Here is a 23,359-nt window from a genome sequence, read left to right as displayed (position 1 = left end):
ACATGGTTCTAAATAAAAATGTCTTGCTTTCAGTATTCATTCAGTGTTAAATTAGGAAGATCAGTGGTTCTAAAAACTTCCAATATGTGGATCTTCTAGAAAAACTTCTGAGTGAGGTATGGACCCCCATACAGCAAATAGATACCTCTTCTCAGTACACTTGCTCTTCTGAAGGTGTGTGATTTCATGTGTGCTGCAAGCTGTTAACTCTGCAGTTGTGAAAACGAATAGAGTTGCCAAAATTAATGTTTGCCTCGCCATTTTATCAGCTGGATCAGGATCAGGTTACTGGTCCAGCTGAAACTAACCCTCTTCCCCTTGCCTCCCCTCCATCCCTCTGATTTGATTATCAGCTGAAAATTCACAATGTCACCCTAATTTTAGTGAAGGCACAAAGGAGGGGAGAGGAACAGTCATGGTGGAAATGCTTGGAGCAGGGCAGTGATGACGGGTGGAGGACAAACCTCAGCTCGCTATTTATGGGCTCTGTCATAGTTTGGCAGAGGCTGCTCTGTAGCTCACTCTCCCTTTCTTTCACGAACCTACAAGTAGCCCGTAGATTGCAAGAGTTTTTGGGATGTCAGATCAAAAGCTGTTGAAGGCACTCAACCTGGATACAAATGGGTGTCTTTTTCTATTGTGGACAGGGGAAATGGTTGCAAGTGTGAAAATACACAATAAACAGTGTTGAAGGTAGCAGTTTCGATTTTTAACTTGTAAACTTTTAACTTTTCTCAAAAGCTTTCACATTTATTAAGTAACCTGAACTCTAGAATTGAAGAGTTCTAGGCAATAAAATGGAAATCTGTTGAAAAAATGAAGCAGATCTTCTCATGCAAAAAATATGTTTTTTTATCTGAATGAGTTGGGAAGAATTTATTCTTCTGAAAAAGTCTAGATGATGGTATTCTTTATATTCTTAATGGCTGTTATTGACGTAAGCATAGTTCACTGAAAAAAAAACCCCAGAGGGTTCTTTTAAGCCAACTTTGTCTCTTTTCAAGCTATCAGTAAGGTTAACACACGAGGTCCTTAATGAATCTTGGAAATTCTTAGTAAGGTAGTTAATGGGCTTTAATCCAAATACATTTTTTCCCAGCTTCTTGTCATTTGAAGGCACAGGCAGTATACTTACACTGGATTTTTAGGACACAAAGGTAGATGTTTAGCACGCAGCAGTACATAGTGTACTGACATGAGTACAGTCTGATGTATTATGCTGCGACCTGGAGTTGAGTCATGTTACCTTCTTCCCTCAGACAGGTGTATCAGGTCTTACCTCTTCCCACCAAGCAGGTAGTCAGTCCTCCCATAGAAGAGGGGCTAAGGACATTTGCCAGGAACATGTGGGTTCGGGTGGGGAGGGGAGAGGAGCTTGTGAGGATGCGTTGGTGCTGGAGAGAGTGGGTAGTGCAATGTGTCATCCTGAAATTAGGACATAGTGCAGATGCATAAGGCAAGGTGTGGTCCTTAGTTTGAGCATGCTGATGAGAGCGTTTCAGCTACTGAAAATTTGTACTGAGCATAAGGACAGTTTTAGTCTTTTTTTTTTTTTTTTTTTTTGGTGAAGATGCTATAAAGCAAAGTGGTAAACTTAAAAAAAAATTGAAATAGGATATGAAGGGATTTACTAGACTCTGGTCAGATGACATTATTGCAGTCATGGTAGCAAATTTGTTTGATCTAGTTACTAGAACTTGGAACCAAGTAAGAGCAAAACTAAAAATACGCAGGGAGATTGTGAAACCTTTTGATTTTTTCAACTGCTTAGTATGCCTAGCCCCAAAATGCATTAGGACGGACACCTAGCTCTACCTAACTTTCATCAATAGATCTTAAAGTAGATCTGTAATGCGATAAATTTGTAGAAGTTAATGTTTTAATCCATATTTTTACCTTTGCAGAAACTGATACACAAGGGAGCAAGTGGCTTATCCAGAATCACTGGACAGACAGATAGAGAGTGTTTTTGGTGTATTTTATTGGTATGTTTGAAATGGTGTTATAGTTTAAATGCAGAAAAAGCAAGTTATTTGTTAGCTGAATAGTTATCTGAGGGCAAAGATGATTGATCATCTCACAATTAGCTTAACTAATTGGTACACTGGGGACACAATCACATTTTTTTCATGAATACAAGTTTTATTTTGGAAAGACACATTTATCTTTTTATACCTTTGGGATAAAAATTTTTATTAAGTGCATTAAATATCCCGAGTATGTATTTTATTTCTTTTAATGGACAGCCCATTCCCACAAGAACTTTGCATGAACTCGTAGGGGAAAAGGTAGATCAGATTTTTTTTCACAAGTACTTTTAAAATATTAATCCAGATTATTAATATTCTGGGACATCCGAGAAGATGTGTTGTTATTCACAAGATACATTTTAAATTATGTTAGAAATAACTGGAGGACCTGGATTCAGTTTCTCCGAAGTTAGTAAAAATAAGATTGAGAGATGTCTGAAGTCATTGTTGTCTTTTTCAGAGAGCCAAATGGAGAGGAAAAAGTTACTTTTAGGTATCAGAAGCTAAGAATAACTAAAGTTAGAAGTAGAGGTTTTTGAAAACCTGTAGCTGAAGCAGATTTCTTGAAAATGTTGTTATTAAGACAAAAGTAAATTTCAGGGTATTTCATGCTTGTTCAGTGGGGCAAAAAGAAAAACTTCAAAATAGTTTGTGCTTTTAACAAAATAGGATCGATCAGTTGAAGATTGAATGTCACGAGTCTTAATTTCATGTCTTAGACGTGGGAAGAGGTCATAGAAAAGAGAAAAACAGATGCTGAAAGGTTTAAGACACTAGGTTGAAAACTCTCACGTCCGACTTGTGAAGTTGTATGAGCAATCATGCTAACTTTCTGGGTGTGGCAGAGAGTTAGTCAGAAGAAGGGTGTGACCCACCAAATGTGTGGCAAGGAGAGCAAGTTTGACCATGGTGGAAAACTCAAGTATTCATGTCTACGTGCCTGTGTTTTAATACAGTTGAACCTGTGGCAAACCAGATGGAGTCTTTTTCAGAAATTGCAAGGTGTGGTTGTGGTTTGAATGTTATGTCATCCATTACTCAAAAACTCTATGAACTTGCATTCACGTATTTGGAGACGACTGATAGAGATGGTTCGTACTCGTATTACCAAGACTGCTGGATTATGGTTTTCTTGGGATGTTCAGACCAGCAGTGTAGTGAGGAGTTCTTTGGATAGTCTCTTAGCCAGGAGATTCAACTTACTTAAAAAACGGAAGAAACAAAACCCCCCTGCCCTCTGCCATTCGATATGCTAGAAGTAGTCTTTGTATTTTAACTTGAAAATTAATCAGCTATCATGCTTTAGCTAGCTGGTCCCTGTGATATACCCGAAGGCAAGCCCTTGTTGGTGAGGACTCCCTTGGTATGTGTGTCTTTCAGTCATGCTGAAAGACTGTATCGGTGTAGTCGCTTTTTTCTAAGAGGATAGATTGAGAAGGAAGAAGTCAGTTTTATTCATTGATTTCTAGTTTGTGCTCTTTCAAAACTTAGAGGACTTGTCTCTAAATGTCATAAATAAAGCTCTGTTAGTATCAGATTATTATTTTGAAATTTAGGGATGGATATGGAAGAGACTGCAGGTAATATTGTATATCAGTGTTTTTGTAGCTTGTTCATGAATGTGTGTATTGTAATAAACATTTTTTCCATCTTTCTCCTTTTCATACAAAGTAGGGAAAACAGAGATAAGTATGCAGCTATATTCATTTTAGATTTTATTTCTATTGCTACCATCATTCAGCTGCTTTCAGTGAAGGTGTGTTACCAGAGTTTGCCCCACTACCTCTGCAAGACTCTTGCTGTTGAATCTTAGCTCAACAGCTAATTTGCAGTATTCATTCAGCTATCACATTCCATTTTACTCTTGAATCCAAAGATAATGAAGATTGTGTTTTTGTCAGTCTAGACCATGGATGGTACCCTGTTAACTCCAGTTATTTCGTTACTCATTATTAGTGAGAGTGCTTTCCATAACAAGCTGTGCTGGGTTCTAGTTGTTCTGGATCGCAGCTGGAGTTTGGTGGGTCTCTCATTTCTGTTAGATTAGTAGAGTTGCGCTAAATTTTGTTTACCTCTTTGTACTTCCTGACACTACGTAAACTCATTTTTTGATTCTTCTGTGCTTGCGTTTTCTTTGTGGCTTTGGTATGCTTTCAGGCAATTTCTGACATGATTAAGATTTTATTAATTCGTATTCTCTGCATTCTCTCAGCATGTGAGTGCGTTTGCTTTAGTGCCAGTGTTTCATTAGGAGCTTTGAGTTCAGTGCATTGGTTCCTACTTCTGCAATTGCATTATTAATTTCTTAATTTTTAAGTTTGATGCTTGTGTCATACATTTCTCTTTCTAGTCCCAGAACATTTTCATGATGTGTACTGTTAAGTAATAAGTTTCTGGATAGAAACTGAAGTTCTATTTTTAATCATTAAAGGTATAAATGGTTTGAGACCCAGTTACTTGAGGGAGCAAGTTGAGTGCAGTGGAATCGTTAGACCTCTTTTGCTATAAATGGGAGGAAGCGGTGGATAGACTGCTTTCTGTAAAGGCTTCTCAAATTGAAATTAATTTCTTTTCTTGTTCTAGCATATCCCAGTTTGGCTAATCTCTTGAGTGTAATGAAAGCTCCATCTCCATATTTTACTGTAGGTAGGTGAAAGTTCTGGATGGCAGTCTAGGTGTGATTTGATTCCCTAGAGCTTGAATTTTTAAGATTGTCTGTTAACTGGAAAATGGAGCTTGGATTCTTAATGATATATTTAAAATTTCAATGATTTCTCATTGTAGTAGCCTTGTCACTACTTCATGGTAAAACATTTTGTATGTTAGTGCATCTTCTACAGCAGGTGTCCTAACTTAAGTTAGTATTTGGGCTTGACTGTCTTAAAATTTAGACTTGCTTTGTACTTGCTAAGTTACTGTGTAGAGTTAATATGTAGACAAGTGAGGCTCAACTGAAAATAATATCCTAAACAAAGAATAACCAGAAATCATTGCCTCTGTTAAGTAAACCTCTTCATTGCTGGTCTAGTTCCTTAGGCAACTGCACTGATGTATTCACATTGACGGTTAGCCTGCCCTTCCAGTTTTTGAAGCTGTTGGCCAGTATCTGTTCATTTGACAGTATTAGAGATCTCGGAAGTACTCAGCTTTTATAAATTTTGTGGATATTGGTAACTCAGTAGCACAGAGAGACCTGAAGTAGCAGATTTTGTCTCCAGGTTAATCGCTAGTATTTTGTTTTACCTGCCAGCTCACCAGTTGGCATGCACGTAGCTCAGAACTAACTACATTGCTGTATTGCCTTTGACCAATAAATAGACAGGACAAATGAGGAATACTAGCTAATTTTGAGACTTTGGACCAGAGGCAGGGAACTGGAGGAAATGCAGAGGAGGAGAACTCCTAGGAGGAGTTAGGATTTTTGCATGGGAAGGGGTAGAGATGGAGTATAGGAACCTATGCATTATTAATTTCACTGCTTGCAAAATAGCTTTAATGTTAGCCCTCATAAAGCTTTGCTACATGCTTGTTCCTCTTTCTTAGTTTCATTTTCTCTGTCTCGCCTAGCCGGTTTAAAACTGGTTCTGTGGCTTACCTTGAAACTCTGCTTCTATCTTGCACAGAGTAGCTCTTGTAGTTTCAGAAAGTAGTTACTAAAATTGACTTAATGAAGTATTTCTCTAAGTCCACAAATAAACTTGTGGCCAATTAAAGCAAAAAGTACATACACAAATGCTTACAGTATTCAGAAGTGAATATGTACACTATTAAAATTTTGTGAAAAATTGGTATTTTGTAGTTGCAGAGTGTTAGGGAAAACAGCTGGGTGGCTGCACATGTATTTTACAATGTTCTGCAAGGTGCAGGTGTTTTGTATTTGGGAATGGTGGTGGTTACCTCTGCTACCACTTTGACTAAGTCTTAGTTTTAGATCTCAAATTCTGCTTCATCTAATTTAAACTTTTAATTATGATCTTCTAGTATAGATATTATTTTGAATTACATCGATGTACTTCCTGAAGAAGTGAAATAAGGAGGAAGAAAAAAGTGTGGGTTTTGTTTTGTTTTGTTTTTTTACTAGGGTTAAATGAGTCCTAAGATTGAATCTTAAAATAGACCTCTTCTTTCCCTGGATTTACCCTGACAGGCTAAAAATTATCAAAGTTAAAACTACTTTTAAAATGAGATGTGAAAGTGGGCTGGTTAGCATTTAATACTAGTTTTTAGGATTTAGTATTTTTTAGTATTATCAAAAGTATTTAAAAGTATTTATAGTCTAAATAAAATCACATATAACATTCAGTAAATAAATACAATCTCATAATGAATACCATATTTATTTATTAGTAGTATTATAAGTATTTAGTATTAGTTAATATTTGTTAAAAATATATATTGGGGGTCAAAATGTTAAAGCGTGATGCAGACAGCCTGTTTCACTTGCAGCTTTCTGTTCCTGCGCACAGTGGTCTGATACTCACCTCATGGTTTTTTTTCTTGCATTATCTTTTGTACTTGTCTGATCACTCAGTGAAATGATTCAACTCACTATCCAGGTAGGAAGCTAATCTAACAGAAGGAAAGTGAACTTTTGAAGCGTTAGTGAGCTGATTTGGTTTATGGGTGGGTCAGAGAAACATCAGAAGATCAAAGGAGGTTGGAGTGGTGCTGTGTAGCCAGGTAAGGGAGTGCATGGGCTAGTCCCGGGTTCAGTGGTGCTGAGCTGTCTTGTCGAACTGCACCCGCACATTTGGATTTCTTCAGGCTTTGCCGCTTTCTAAATACCGTGCTGTGATAGGCTGTCTTCCTCTCTTAAGAAAAATACCTTTTTTTTTTTTTTAATTTTCTTGAGTACGTGAGACGTCATGATGTTGAATTATCTGGAGTACAAATCAGATTGTTGTTGTTAATAAGCCTGATAAACAAACGAGACTTCCATGATCATCTCCTTGCATATAAGTAAAATTATCTTTTGTTCTTAGTTTAAGTGCTTGCTGACAATTCCCGGACCTTGATATTCGGAAATTGGTTACTCTGTTGTTGCAAGAGAGGATATTTAGTTTTTTAATCAAGACTGTTTCCATGAGCTGAAATTTGTGGTTTATAGAATCTTGATATTTTTTTTTTTTTGGTAGTTCACCTTAACTGAATCAGATCCTCCGAAGTTTGCTGTCTGTCCACTTCTTACGTACAGCTCTGAAGTAATCTCTTGATGCTATCTTTGAGTTTCTGTCTACGTTACCTCTGATAAGTGCAACAGGAAAAAAACCCTCCAGTAGTGTTTACGTGCTTCTTAAAGGTGTTAAGACTAATGTTGTTAGTGTGTATAATGCTGTTAATGAACACATCCGACAAAAAGCGCCGTAAAAGTATAAAGTCCACTTTCAGTTAGTCCTAGCTGTGTGTTTGACAGTCTCAAGAAGCAAACAAGGTATTGCAAAACTCTTACAAGAAGGAAGAGCATAATGTGACTGTCTAAGCATTTTAAAGACAAAGATATTGTCAGTAGAATGAATTCATGCTGTGTTTCTAAGTATCTTAATTTTCCTTAGTCCTTTTTTCTCTTTATTACACTATTAGTTCTTTTGCAAGTAGGGTAAGAGTAGCAGTGTCATGTATGATATACAAAATTACAGTGAGTTAGAGAAACAGAATGCTTGTTCAGAAATAAATGTAAAATATTATAGAAAAGTTTAATATTTAAAATTAAGCATTTTCATAGTTTCCAGTAACGTTTTCAGAATAAACATTTTTAATATTTCACACAAGCTGGTTCCTAAGAGTTTGATAGAGACTTCCCTTTTACTAAGCTTAAGTTTCCTCTTTTTCTATAAGGATATGTACAAATGAGCCAATTAAGTATGGTCTGATGCTTTTTTTCTTTTCAGAAAGATGAAGGTAGTGATGCTAGTTTGAGTGATAGCCACATATCTCCTCCCGCCAAACGTACCTCAAAACATGCTGATCCTGTGTGCAAAGACAAATCAAAATCACGCAGTACTGGGCAGCGAGAGGAATGGAGCATCTCAACTGGACAGTCCAGGTAACTTGGTGCCAAGAGAAAAAATGAAGTCTGACCATTTTTTCCTGTGTTGTTAACCTGCTTACGCTATTTCTGCAGTGAGCTGCAGCTCACGCTCAAGAGTGTACTTTTGAAGCGTGTTATTTTCATACAGTTTTCTTTTAGTTTAAGACTCCAGGAATGTGGGTTACATCAATCCTCTCATCTCTGTGTTTCCTTTCTATGCAAATTTGTGCAAAAATGGAAAGTAATTTTGTTTGAGATGCAGTCTGAATTCTAGATTCTTGATGCATCCGAATTTAGTGACTTAACTGGTATTTTTGTGTACTCAAGCTATAAGAAGACATGACATTTTAATTAGGAAATCAGTATTACCATCTTTAGAGAATGGATAATGGTCAAGTTTCTTTCTTTCCATTGCTGTTTTCAGCCTCTCTTCCCTGTTTGATTATAAGGACTCAAGTAAATTACTGTATAGCCTCAATCCTGCCACATTTTATAGCTCAAAAGAGAAGTAATTTGTTTCATTTTATAACTCTGATTAATAATATTTTACAAAGCATTCTTGTGTTCATAAGGTTCTTCACATGATTACAAGTAATTACAGGACAGTGTAGACAGTACGTTCCTTGGCCATGAACTTTCAGTTAATACTGATTCTTTTGTGGATACATATTTCATGTTTATGTACAAATCAAAATTGTTCTTGCAACACTTTGTATGTAAGAATGACTCTAATTCACTACTGGACTGTTGTCTGCTAGGATGAAGTATATTTAAAACCTATGTAAATGTTAAAATAGATTGCCTTTTTGTTTGTTTTTCCCTTTTAAAACAGAATAAATTAAATATAGCATATTATGTGCCATGGTCATCTGGGAATGTATTGAAACTCAGGCACCTTCTGTTTCTTTTGTTTATAAGTGTAGACTTGTACTGTACCTATTAGAAGTGCTAAGAAATAAAAAAATACTTCGTGTGGCTGGGAGTTTTAGATCACTGTGTCAAATGAAATTTGGCCAGGATACTGAAACTCATGTTGTTACTCATGTAGAACCCACTGCGACGTGTCTTTGCGTCTGAGTTTTTTTTGTTGTTTTCTGCCAAAATCCAAAGTGCTGGGCCTAATAGTGATCTTGAGTCGCTAAGACTTTTCCCAAAAGTTTTGTTGCTTCTACTGGTTTATCCAAAGTGTTTGAATGACAGTTGCCTTTGAAGAGCTATATCAAGTTTCTCTTCTGAAACTTAAGGGGAGAGTTAATACTGGGACATGGCATGAGGGGACATTGGAGGATTAATGAAAGAGATGTTTAGATGTTTGGGGGGATTCATATAATTGGTATTTGGCAGTTTTGTCCTCATTCCAATGTTGGGCATGAAGCAGACTCTTCAGAGGCTATGTGTCACAAAGGTTCTGAAGTCATAGTGTATCATGTAACATTCTGTGTTTAAAGTTCTATTTTCACTGTTTAACTTTTGCTTGGCTAAGGAGTGTTAACGTTATTTGTGTGTCTAATGTAATTGTTTCCTAGGTTAACTTCTCAGCCTGGTGCTACACTACCAAATGGACGTAGCTTATGTAAGTGTATTACAGTGGACCTTTTTGTATCTACTCTTACATTTAACAATTTTGTGTCAATGATTTTCAGTTGCATATATTTTTGATAACTTTGCTGATTACTCTGACCAAAAAAGTTACTGTTTTGGCTCAGTTTTCTTCTGTCAACATCTTGGATGCTCTCTGTGGACATGGGGAACATTCTTAGATGAAACTCCATTTCTCTTCTCAATTCAGACCTCTTGGCCATGATCTTGATGTTTTCCTTAATTCCCAAATTTACTGTTAGGAACTAATTTTGGCCTTCCTCTCCCAGCTGGTCTCTTTAATTTACTTGCTCTCTTTGCTCATTTAAAATTTGGCCTTCTGTGGTTCTTAACATTACTTTACTATTGCTTTAGAGAGACCTGCCTTGTCTGCAGCTCCTGCTACCTTGAACAATTTTCCTGTATGCTTGCATCTTAGAAACTTGCCATCTCATTGCATATCTCAGCTAAAACCACTTTGTCTTTTGTGTCCCTTTTTCATCAATTCTGTCTCGTTTAGTTCTGTGTTGACTCTGTGTAAGTGTTAATCCATTAAGCATATTTGGTATTTTTATTATTTATTGTGGTGCCTAAGGAACAATCAGGAGTGTTTGTGTTTGGCACTATACAGAGTAGCTGCTAGAGATTTGCTTGTGAAATCAATATGTTGTATCTGACCTTTTGATACTGTATTTGAAAGACTAAGAATTGAAACTGTGGGCCAAGTGTGCATTTTAGTATTGATGTTAACTTAAAAATATTGAATGGATATTTCAAATTTTCATCATAAAATAAGATTATCATATAAGGAAACAAGCTCGAGTCTGAAGAATCAGCTTGTAAAACAACTTTGATAGGAATTTAAAAAATACATTTCTTTAGTGAATATAAGGGTTCTCATACTGTGCTCCATAACTTTTGGTTTATTGTCCTTGCTAAGTATTCTATTATTAATTCTTGTTTGTGAAAATGTTGTTTCCTGCATTGTGAAGTAGTAATACAAATTTCTCTTAGCTCTCAAAAGCCATCCCCTTCGAGGGGAAAAAAAGGGAGATGGGGACCATGCTTGCATAAACGGAGATATAGAAGTCAGAAAAAGTTGTCGGTCCAGGAAAAACAGATTTGAAACTTTGAATCAGAGTTTATTGTTTGATCAGCTAGTAAACAGGTATGTGGGGATACTTCAGTTGTATTCACAAAGCATCTTAATGATTTTGTAAAAAGTTAGAAAACCCTGTCTTCCAGTGCCATCTATGTGTTTTACTGTGGGAATGTATTAGCGTTGAGGCAAGCTAGGTTGTGGTTTGAGTTACAGGCTGGGTCCTGTGCTGTAACTGCCTGTTATCCATGCTCTAAATGCAAAGCAACTTACCAAACTTTCATTGAGGAGTAAGCTACTCTGCGTTTACACCTGGATAAAACTCTGTGTGTTGGCAGTTATTGCAGAGTGGCTGACATGCTGTAAATCCACACCCTATTTTGTTTCTTCGTAACCTGTTTATGTAGTGATACCCTAAATGTGATGTAAATTGGTGATTAGCAGCAATGCTTGAAAGCTTTCTAGATTTTGCTTGTATGATTTTGATCATAAAATATCAGAAGTTTGTAGCTTTCTTTTTTTTTTGTTTTTGTTTTTTACCATTTGTTAGTAATTCACATAGGGTGGGTGTCACTTTTTGACATTTACTGTGCAGACAAAGTAGGTCAGAGAGGGAGGCATGGTCTGGTCTGAGCATAGGAATGGGAGCCAGAAATACTTTTCTTGAAATATTATTTCTATGTGGCCCTGGACAGGTCACTTAATATGTCTCAATTTTCCCACCTGTAAAACAGGTTTTAATAGTCACATCTGTGAGAGACTGCTTGCTCTAGTGCTTGGAAAATGATTTAAACATAAACATTTAATTGCCAAGTATGATCTTTATTGTTAAATGTATTCTGTTGAATCTTTTATTAACTTTCTTTTTCAATTTGCTCAGTAACTACTTGGTATCAGTTTACAAATTTATATTGAGTTACATTTATTTTTCTAGTTGCAGTTGAATCTCCCTCTCCTCATCAACAATAGAAAAAAGTCTACCATGAAGATTGTAATTTGATAAGATCATGGTACTGAAGTCTATATATGAACTTATACTGATAACAGTGTGTCCCATAATCATTGGAGGTTTTTAAGAACAGGTTAGACAAATGTCTGTCAGGAATGATTTAGGTATTGTGTAGTTTGTTCTTGCCTGGCAGAGCAGGTGGACTTTTCCAGGTCCCCTCCAACCCTGTTTTCTTTGATAGCAAACTATAGCATGATTTTACTTGAAGTGGTTAGGTCACACATCACAGATATTTTAGAAGAATTGCTTAAAATTGAGAGGGACGCTTATAATGAAATCTTGACTTTACTGACTTGTGTCACCAGAACTTCCATTGACTTCTTTCTAGGCAAGATTTCACCCTTTAGATTTACTTTTAAACAGCTTGAAAGAAAGGAAGTGCAAGTTTCTGCCTTCTTACAATTATTGTACAATTATAGTAGAATTCCAGTGGAAATCTACCATAATCACCATCGAGAGCAGTAACTTGGTGTTCAGGACAAGTGGCCAAATAATTGACTTGGCCTGGCTAATACTCTGCTGTTTTCTTCCTTAGCAATGAAGCATCTTGGCCAAGGTTGTTATTTATACACCACCATTGTTTTGACAGCTGTTTACAAATACTTCAGATAATGAAAATGTAGACTAATTAAATAGTAGATGAGAAATGGTAGTGAGGCCAAATAATGAATGATGAAATTCTAGGTGTTACTGATTTAACTTTTAAAAAAAAAAAAAATCCTTTATATATTAGTGTCTTTCTGAGGCCAGGATAAGAAGATGTAAAGCTTATGGGGTGGAGGCATTAATTGCTTTTCCGATATTATAATTATGTAGGTAAAAAGCTTTACTTTCTTATTCTGCTTAATCTTATCTGACACCTAGTCTAACATCTAAGCAGTTACAAATTCATATGCTACAATTTACACTGAGCAAAAAAAGTTTTTAAAAATGTTTTTTAAAATGCTGCAGCCTAATTTGAACCCTGAACTTTAATAGCATCAGCATTTCTTCTTTTGCATACTCCTTAGTTTATATTCTGTAGGTTCATCTTTCAGTTTTCTTTATTCTGGTTGGTTTTGTAGTTAGTTGATAGATTCAAATGGCTATCCTACAATTTTCAGATTTTAATTAATTTGTGTATTTAGTTGGCTTGTAGACCTTGGAATAGCCATTACAGACCATAGAAATAGATATATTTTTTGGATGCTATGTAAAAAGTTCTGCATGTCTACTATTTTAAGACTGAATTTTTTTTGTGTTAACTGTTGCATATATTTTAGTACTGCTGAAGCTGTCCTACAGGAAATGGATAATATTAACATCAGGAGAAATAGGCGGTCTGGGGAAGTAGAACGGCTACGGATGTGGACAGATACAGAATTTGTAAGTGCAGAGTGTCTCAGATCTTCAGTAACAGTAGTATCAAGGAGGAGCATGTTTGTTTTTATCTCCATACATTTGTCTGTAGCTCTGTCAAAAGGTTTCAGATCCTCTTTGGTGGATAACATTAAAAAACTTGATAAACTCAAATTCAGAACAAAATTCACGGATATATACTAAATCATGTTTTCTTTATTGATGAATTGACTGCCATGCTCTCATGATGTGCTGTGGTAGTTCTCCTTTGGTTTGAAGCACACTCTGGTAGTCTGAAAACAGGACCAGGGACTGTCATCTGCTTTGTTCCGTAAAACAGCTTGATACTGATGTTAACTATGTATTAGATGGACTAGGTACTATCTGAGACACTTATTTTATCACCTATTAAATGAGACTGCTTTTGTAGTCTACCTGTGGAGGGCTCTGTTGGAAAAAGACTTGGGGGCTAGAGATTGTGTGCGTATTACTTACTGAACTGTGGGCTAACACTGTGAGTGACATGGGACAGTCCTGATGGGAGCGTATGTGAACTTTATTCCAGGAAAACATGGATATGTATTCTCGAGTGAAACGAAGAAGGAAATCACTAAGGAGAAATAGCTATGGGATTCAGAACCACCATGAAGTGTCCACAGAAGGGGAAGAAGAAGGTATGGGTTGTAAAGAATTCTAAGGGTTTGTCTGAAATACTTATAAAACAAAGCTCTCCTCAACATAAAGACAGCAAGATGTTGCACTACAGAAAGTAATTTGGTTTTGGATCTGGATTTGGAGTTATTAAATAGACCACTTAACAAGACTATTGCAAAGAAGTACACACTGAAGGATTCCTCCTCTTTAGAAGGAGGAGAAGTTTTAGGGATCTCTACATAGTTTTCTTTAAACAAAAGCAAGTTTATCTGAAAGAAGCAGAACAAAGCCTGGTTTCTAAATGTTTATGTACCACGTTCCCTTGCTCCTGTTTTCTGTAACACTAAATCACTGGAGCTTTCCTTATATTCCTTGTAACAATCCTCTGGTAGAAGCCAGGTTGTGATGCATGTAGTCTACAACTATGCATGTTCTAACTGACTCGCTGTTTCTCCTACGCTGAGTGACAGTTACCAGAAAGAATGTGTAATAGTCAGTTCTGCATCATTCCCTTGGGGAAGGTATTAATTAAAGTCTCTGTTTTCTATCCATCCACTGAATTTTGTCCACAAGACTTGTAGACACACAACTGTATTTGAAATTGTACCTTTCTTTAAAAATTTGGATGAAACTGGCCAATGGGTTCCAAAAGCATTGATAAAGAAGGGATTATGGCTAACTTTGATGGCATGATCAACAGCATGCTTGGCTTTCTTAAGAAATCAGACTCAAACTTTAGGGATCCATACGGGATTCAGCGTTGTGTGTCTCGATTTTGAACTGAAACTGCTGTAAGAGGTGTGGTCTGTCCCAATTAAAAAGAATGCAGTCTTAGTTCTGAGATCCATGGATGGAAATTCTCATCCTGTTAACAGATGGACCTAGGTGGTACCTTTATACAGTGTGTTTATTTGCTTTGTGTAAAAATGATATTTTGAATCGTAAAGTTGTACTTATTTTCATGCTGTGTCAAATATTTGATTTTCTGAGGCATCTATAGGAAAAGAGAAGAAAGGCATTATTCTTAATTTGAAGGATAATTGTTGAAGGAAGAAGATAGTGGATAGAAGTCATATTTGAAGTACTTTACAACTAAAACTGATTTGACTACATTTATTTTTCTTTCTGTTGCTTTTCCAGAACCTTCTGTGGGAAACTAGAAGGAATTTTGACAATGTGCTGCAGATCTATCTTGGTCTTCAAATTTCCAGTAGTTCGCCAATTAGTATTAATTAATAAGAGGGGAATGATTCTCAGTGACCATTAAAATGTTAATTTTTAGGATGAAGGTAGCTCTGGCATCAAGTAGAAGTGTTCTGAAAATATTTTTCCCCCCCAACAGAGTCTCAGGAAGAAGATGGAGATATAGAAGTGGAAGAAGCTGAGGGAGAAGAAAACGATCGGCCATATAATCTCAGACAGAGAAAAACTGTTGAAAGATACCAGGCCCCTCCAATAGGTGAGGAACTAGACGGTGCTCATGCAGTTCTGCTCTGCTCACCTCCAAGAATACCATGGGTGTGAGAAAGGAAAAGTTGAGTGACTACTCCTCATACCTGACAGAGTTCCTATGCAGCACTTCATGACTTCCATCTTGCCTCTGTTTTTGATCACCACGTGAATAGGACTACTGAGACATAATTATCAATTTGTCAATGGTGGTGGCATTGCTAGTGTGTGCTGCTTCATTGAACTTTGCAAGTACTGCCATGTGCTGGGCTCAGAGTTGGAGGTGAATGGGGTTTAGGTTAAGAAATAGTGGACAGCAGTTAAATTCAGAAAGCAGTCTAATAAGGTAATTACATAGAAAAAATAGTTACTGTTACGCCTGCTTCTCTTCTTGAGCGGTGAGCCTATTTCATAACTGTAGATAAATTGCATAGCAGCAGTTACCACATTTTGCTTAGATGAGAAATTTAGAATAGAATAGTTCAGTTGGAAGGGACCTACAACGATCATCTAGTCCAACCGCCTGACCACATCAGGGCTGACCAAAAGTTAAGGTATGTTATTAAGGGCATTGTCCAAATGCCTTTTAAACACTGACAGGCTTGGGGCATCGACCACCTCTCTAGGAAGCCTGTTCCAGTGTTTGACCACCCTCTTGGTAAAGAAATGTTTCCTAATGTCCAGTCTAAACCTCTGCTGGTGCAGCTTTGAACCGTTCCCACGCGTCCTGTCACTGGATCCCAGGGAGAAGAGATCAGCATCTCCCTCTCCACTTCCCCTCCTTAGGAAGCTGTAGAGAGCAATGAGGTGGTCCCTCAGCCTCCTTTTCTCCAAACTAGACAAACCCAAAATCCTTAGCTGTTCCTCACAGGACATACCATCAGGGATCCATACAGTGTTCAGCGTAGTGTGTCTTGATTTTGAATTTTTTAATACTTCTGTTTAATTTATTCTGTGCATATTTAGTTTAGATTACAGTGGTGTATGCAGTGTGCTATATCTTAAGACAACTTGGAAATTAAGACTGTGATGGAGAAATGCTGTGGTTTATTTGTTAAGAGAAATTTCAAGACATCCCGTATTATCAGCTGTGAAGAGGTTTCTGTATGGAGTTTCATGTCCTGCAAATAAACTAAAAATGCTAGTGCCCTGGATGAATTACATTCTGTGCCGTGATAACCATAGCTGTGATGATTTGAGGAGGCTGAGGATGGAATTCGCATGACTGTATCAAGCCAAATATGGTGATAGTGAAGTAAAGCATAAGAGGTTTAATTCGCGCCCCCCCCCCCAGTTCTTTTCTTAATTTGAGCTTTCAGAGAAACCAGTGATAACATTATTGGTAAAGCAATAATCTAGCACTTTTGCGCTGCATTTAGATTAGTTTATTATTCTTCTGTAATTGATATTACAAACCTGTAACTTCTTTTACTCAGTGCCAGCTCATCAAAAAAAGAGGGAAAATACACTGTTTGATATTCACAGATCTCCTGCAAGAAGAAGCCATATCAGGTAAATGTCAGTCTTTTGGTACGTAGTTGTTTGCTTTCCCTCAGTACATTTCTGTTAGCTTTTGATTTTCACAACATTCTTGAGTGAGTTGTATGGTTCATTCACGCAAGTGCGTGGGTCTTGAATTGTGTCTTGCACACTGTAGCTTTTTCTATAAGGGCGTGTATTTAGTGTTTAAATCCAAAGCAGCAGTTAACAAATAATCCCCTTTCTATTCTACAGAAATAAACAAATCAGGGTAATGCTTTTTGTTTTCTTCCAGTTCAAATTTCATCCAGGTAATATTAACAATTTAATAAAATACTTGCCAAGCATCATTTTTGACTCTTATCCTTTGTGTCAAAGAAGTCTGGAATACACCAAGTTGTCTTGGAAACTGTCGATAGGCTTTATTTAACAAAATAGATGAGATCAGAGCTTAATACATTTTTTAAAAAATAAACTCACTCAAAACTTCAAAAAGATAAATCTGTCCATGAATAGAATCCATGTAAACGAACACTAGCCTCAGCTGAAACTCTTGTCTTATTGCTCAATTTAATGGCATAGTGAAAATATGAAAAGTAAATAAAGTAATAGCAGAATCTTATGGTTCTACAAGTTTCTTTGTAATATAAATAAAAACATTTAATTTTTGTAAGCTTTTTTTTTTTTTTGCTTAAAGTGCATATGACATTTTGTTGGATAATCTCAAGACTTGTACTTGCTAGTAAGATGTAAAGAGTGTGAAAGCTACTATCCCTTCAGTTTTAGCATGCTCATTGCTCCACACTCATTTTATCCCATCTTGTCAGGGCACTGTCATAAAAATTCTTCCTAATTGCATGATATTCTTTTTGATATGTTTTTAAATGTATCTAGTTTTTGGTCATTGAACAGTAAAACTGATTGACCGTGTTATCCTGTGGCAAAAACCAGCTAGTCAGTGCATTCTCATGTTCATGCAAATGAGGCAGCTCACTATATTCACTAAAAATACATGAATTTTTACTAGTAGCCAACTTTTTCATGCAAAAAAAGTGCTGACTTTTTTCAAACTGATACCAAACTGAACACCTTTTTGTACAGAAGATGTAATGTACATTCTCTAATATTTCCGAAGTACTCAGTTTTCTGAAATACTGTCATACTAAAATAAGAAATGGTTCATGCAGACTTTGAATAGTAATTTTACTTAGATTCAGATCAGAAGTTAAACTACAGTACAGGTATTTTGTGAAACTGTTCTGCTGTTCAGAATTAATGACCTCATAAAAAGAGACCGTATGCTTTAGGAAGCATGGAATTTTTTCAAAGAATATTTAAAGGGAAGCATCAAACTAGGTAAGGAGATCTTGATATTTCTGTTATGTTAGAGGTGGCTAAAGTGGTTGGAAGCTTTCCTAAGTACAGTTGCTGCCTGATGAACTTCAGCAGCTTATTGATTGAGTACTCAGTGACACTTGCTGAGGTAACATGGACTGAACCACATATCATACGGAGATCTACTGTTTTAGTAACGTTCATGTTGAAATCAGATATCCCTGTGACAGTAAAAGATGTTGTTCCCCTCCCAGATTATTTTGATACGTAATAAAACTAAAATCTGCACGCATCTTAAACCTGAACAGTACTGTACTTGCCATTTCAATTTTGTTTTTATAAAAGAATCAAAAAATGCCATTCTACTGCAAAAAGGATTGATTTATGTTTATTTTGCCACTTCAATAGGAGAAAGAAGCATGCCATTCACAGCAGTGATACAACCTCTTCAGATGAAGAACGTTTTGAAAGAAGAAAATCTAAAAGCATGGCCAGAGCAAGAAATAGGTATCAAAACATCCTTGGTCTTTAGCAGGGTTTGATTTTTATTATTCATTAGAAAACAAGAACTATTCTATAATGTTCTATCAGTTCTGCAGACTTTTTTGATTCTGCCTGTAATTACCTGCAGACACAGTTTAGGAGAATTGCTGGTTATATATTAACATAGATTTTGAAGTCTTATGAGTAGATAATTAACGATAGTGATAAAAAGACGGAAAGATAAGAATATCTGTTTGATTCAGTTGGGTTATAAGACAAACAACTTGTCGGTTAAAATAGATTTTTTATTCTTGTGTTACCTGGTCCCAGTTAGTTCAGTTGTACTCCCAATATTAGTTCTTATTCTTCTCTCTTACTGTTGTGTAACAATATGTGCATTTTACACACCCAACACATATTTTTTGGACCTTACATTTATTCACCAGTTATCTAAAAGTGGAAGATCTACAAGGTGTATCAGTAAATTTACTTAGTGCCACAGATTAGCTGGAAAACTGAACAGAAAAAAAAAATGTTTCCTCATCTTTTTTCCATCTCTTCCTGTCTGCCACACCATTCGCTTTTCCATCCTGAGGAATTCCAGTGACGTACAGCTACCAAAAGTGTAGTTCCAAGTGTAATTTTTATCTTACTGTTACCTTTCTTCCTCCCTTTATCTGTGTATTTGACCTGATGTAATATCTGTGTAGGGGCTTAAAGGTTCTTTGTATACACTAAGAAGCTGGAACAGGTGGATGTGAGTTATGGCTGATCTGCAAGAAATATTTTTATTTCCTTTCTTTGGACTCTAATGAGCTATATTTTTTAAAATCTGTTTTCCTTGTACTGTTAATCTTTTTCTGACCATACTGAACTTAGGCACTTCATCACTGCCAGTGGAGAGTGTCCTGTTCTTTTGGTCAATGTTGTTTCTTCTGTGTTTAATCAAAATAGTCTGTCCAGCCTAGTTCTCCAGATTGCAATATCTGTATGGAAGCATAAAACTATCTTTATATTTAAGGAACTTCCAGATATACAAGAATAATTACCACAATAAAAAGGTTAGTTTTGATTACCTTATCCATCCAGGAAGGTTGTCTCTTTAGGTAGTAGAAGGCATTTAATCTCTTGGTTCTTCCCATTCCAGCAAAATGATCAAAACAATATTTATTTGGTGGTTTTTTTGTTGTTGAACAGGTGCCTGCCTTTAAACTTTAGAGCAGAAGACTTAGCTAGTGGAATCCTGCGAGAACGTGTGAAAGTTGGGGCAAGTTTGGCTGATGTTGACCCTATGATTGTTGATAAATCGGTAGGTTTTGTTAGAACTTTTTATTTCCCTTCTGCCAATTATGCATAAGCAGAATTCACCACAGCTTCTCATTAGAGTTGAAATAAATTCATAATAAGCTCACTGATCTCTTTTGATTTTTTTCCAAAGCTGTTGTCTGTTTATTCCTTTGGGCTACAAAGCACTTGCTTTTGGCCTGCAGGTAATCAACAGGCTGCATACATATCATAAGTAAGCCAAAATATCAATTGCCTAACTATATTTCTTTGTTTACAGTCAGTTTGCGATTACTCGTAATGGTAGAAAGTGGGATATGCTGAGCAGTGCAGAAAACAGAAGTACTGACCACCCGGGTTGGTTAACTCAGCGCTAGCCGTGTGGGTCCTGTGCCTATTCAGAAACAATGATGCACATTAGCTTATGGTGTGTGTTGTGCGTGCAGAAGCTGCTGAATTATTACAAGAGCTGAACCATTGTCTAGAAGTCCTTTGACTATATCCATGTTATGCTGTGCCTGAGCTCAAAAATGCTCTCAGACTTAGGCTGGATCTCTATAGGTGTCCAGGCATCCCTGGCGCAGTTAACTTGCGAACCAGATGAACCTCATGTGCGCAACCAAGAGTTGACTTTCTCAACTTTTTTTACATTTTCAGAATTCAGGGAACTCCTGTTGATCAATGCAATGTTGTTTGTAATGTGCTTTCAAATATGTTATTTTATAAGTGAAGGTACTTTTGTGGAAAGCTGTTACAATATATGCTTTGTATGCTTTGTTTTTTTTCTAAGGTGCGTTTTGATAGTATAGGGGGATTGAGCCATCATATCCTTGCACTTAAGGAAATGGTAGTGTTTCCTCTTCTCTATCCGGAAATATTTGAAAAATTCAAAATTCAGCCACCAAGGTAGGTGTATTTACTCTTATTATTGTATTTTATTTTATTAGGCTCTGAAGAATGCTTCACTTGAAAACACATAGGAGATTGATTCTTTCCCTGAAGTGTTTACAGTTCAAATAGACTTACATGTTTGCTACCCCACTTGTCTATCGGAATGTAATAAGCGGGCTGAAGAGTTACAAAAACCTAGTTTATTTTTCATGTGATAGGAAGGTAAACTTTGTGATTTGGTCAAAGAAAGATTTCTCAAGTATTCTATTTAGTAGTACCTTGTTTTTTTTTCCATTATGTTATCAAATATTTTGCTAAATCAAGCTAAATGCTGGTTTTTCTTTTATAGAAGTAATCTCAATAATGTTATATTATGATTTTAATAGTTATTAATCAGGCATCTTGGTGTGTGATTTAAATGGGTACACATAATCTAGGTAAATTGAAAATTTTGGGATATTTTTGTCATTTAAAGGAAGTATGTCTCTCCAAAGAAGTAACAAACACTGATTCAAGTATTACCTAAGATTTAATATTTAAGGAGGTATTTAACTAATCTAAAACAATCCTTTGGAAGCTAAATATGCCTTTGGTTAATATTCTCTACAAAGCGAAGATTTACTGATTTGAAAGCATAGAACAAACTTAGATTTTATGAAGTCATATTGAATACACTAAATAATAATATTAGAACTTAAGTCTTTCTTCTCCAGGCTCCCTGTCTTCATTATAAAATTTGACTTGGAGTTTTTCAGGAGACATAAAATAAGTTTGTGACTGTGTTGATCCATTTATCTTCAGGGGCTGTTTATTCTATGGTCCTCCTGGAACAGGTAAAACCTTGGTAGCTAGAGCTCTAGCTAATGAATGCAGTCAAGGAGACAAAAAGGTGGCTTTCTTTATGAGGAAAGGAGCAGACTGTCTCAGTAAGTGGGTTGGTGAATCTGAACGTCAGCTTCGACTCCTTTTTGATCAGGTTAGAAGAAAATACATATTTTTCATATAATTTCTCTGTATGGTTTTTTTTGTGTTTTAGGCAGCCAAAGTTATTTGCGATTGAAACTAAATAACTGTAAATTTTCATAGATTGGGCAGGATTTGTCCAAATTATATATTTAGTTGAAAAAATAGAGGAATGCTGACAAGAGTTTTTCTTGCTCTGAAAACTGAGAGGAAGAAGTCTCTTGACTTGTCCATTAATGAAGCGGACAAAGTAGTTTGGGTAAAAATTAAAAAAAAAAAAAAAAATCAGTGAGTTTGAGTTTGACTGACATGTTCAAGATAAATGCTACATAGAGGAGGATGCATCTGTTGTGTGTATATTTTAGTGTCCTTACTTGGCTTGGAAGATGATGGTACAGAAGAGTCACATAAAGCAGTGAAACGCAGTTGCTCAAACAAAAGCTGTTTTCAGACACAGATGTCCAAACAAATAAGTTACGAGCAGATAAGATGCTGTTTTCTGTAACTGAGTACAAGGTGTCTCAGTTTGTCTTTAATCTCTCCAACACACAGTAAAACTGATACACTGATGCCATCTTGCTTATTCAAAGGAGAATGCACTCTTTTTTGCTTTGTCTGAAACAGTACTGTAGTTGAAAATTCAGTTTTATTTTCAGACTGTACACTTTTTAACAAAGGTGTCTCAATATATGTGTTAGTTTAGCATGTTAATGCTTTGTAATAAAAACAAACTGTTTTCAGTGTTGATGGATAAATTCTGAATTAACAGTGAATTCAATTTTTTTTTTTTGCATACCAGGCATACTTGATGAGACCCTCCATAATCTTTTTTGATGAAATAGATGGCTTGGCTCCAGTTCGTTCTAGTAGACAAGATCAGATTCACAGGTAATATTTCTCATATGCTACCGTTATCGTGGTATATGCTACATTATCTTGGTAAACTCTTAAATGTAATTTTACTCAGTTCCCAAGACAAGTTTTTACTTTTGCTTAAGCCCACTTACACTAGAAAGGACAGATTGTTGAGTTTTTTTGGTTTCGAAAGTCATCTTTTCAGTTCTTCAGACAGACTGTAATTTGCTGGGAATTGAATTGTAGCAGAGATTACCCTTCAGCCACATTATTAACTTCAAGATTTCCACAGGCTTCCTTTGGTTGCTGGTTTTGTATTGTAAACAGATTGTCTGTTACCAGCCTAATGGAATAACCAGTTGAAAAAAATTTGATTCTAAAATGATGAATTGTAATGTTCTGTGAGTGTACTGGACACCCCTGTCATTTTGATTCTGGATGGCATGGTGTGCAAACTTACCTGGAGTTGCTATCATGTCATTTTTTAAAACATTTTTTACAACAGTTTACTGCTGGCTGAAATTTTTCATGGCTGCCTTCAATCTCAGTTTTGCTGTGCTTTTTACGGCAATGCACTTTTATCTTTCATTCTGTAGGTGGTGGCCTTTGTGCGTATATCTCCCTCCACTCAACTGAGGGGGACAGGAGGGAAATTTTGGGGCCAGCAGACTAGGAGGTTATGGGAACATGTGGCTTTGTCTTGATGCACCTTTCTTCTGCCTGGTGCTACAGTTGCTCTAAACAGGATGATGCATACACTATTAATGGAAGAGAACTTTTCAGAGCTGCAATAAATGGTTTCCTGAGCTCACATTTGCTTAAAGGAGGAAGTTTGAATTTGATGTAATGCTTACTGGAGTCATAATACTAACTATAATACAGAT

General features: G+C 36.3%; 1 protein-coding gene across 2 annotated transcripts in view; it reads left to right on the top strand.

The window, feature by feature from the left end:
- The window catches only part of ATAD2B (ATPase family AAA domain containing 2B), a 77,598-nt gene that overhangs the window by 7,010 nt on the left and 47,229 nt on the right, over positions 1 to 23,359 (top strand). For both annotated transcript variants that reach the window (XM_050893281.1, XM_050893280.1), the window contains exons 2-13: positions 7,919 to 8,073; positions 9,585 to 9,631; positions 10,651 to 10,804; positions 13,007 to 13,109; positions 13,648 to 13,756; positions 15,079 to 15,195; positions 16,622 to 16,697; positions 18,408 to 18,506; positions 19,680 to 19,791; positions 20,557 to 20,672; positions 21,459 to 21,633; positions 22,420 to 22,508. In XM_050893281.1, the coding sequence (XP_050749238.1) occupies positions 7,919 to 8,073; positions 9,585 to 9,631; positions 10,651 to 10,804; positions 13,007 to 13,109; positions 13,648 to 13,756; positions 15,079 to 15,195; positions 16,622 to 16,697; positions 18,408 to 18,506; positions 19,680 to 19,791; positions 20,557 to 20,672; positions 21,459 to 21,633; positions 22,420 to 22,508 (1,352 nt within the window). The remainder of the gene's footprint in view (positions 1 to 7,918; positions 8,074 to 9,584; positions 9,632 to 10,650; positions 10,805 to 13,006; positions 13,110 to 13,647; positions 13,757 to 15,078; positions 15,196 to 16,621; positions 16,698 to 18,407; positions 18,507 to 19,679; positions 19,792 to 20,556; positions 20,673 to 21,458; positions 21,634 to 22,419; positions 22,509 to 23,359) is intronic.

Source organism: Gymnogyps californianus, chromosome 3 (assembly GCF_018139145.2).
Source record: "Gymnogyps californianus isolate 813 chromosome 3, ASM1813914v2, whole genome shotgun sequence".
Taxonomy (NCBI): Eukaryota; Metazoa; Chordata; class Aves; order Accipitriformes; family Cathartidae; genus Gymnogyps; species Gymnogyps californianus.
This window is presented reverse-complemented; position numbering and strand designations above follow the sequence as displayed.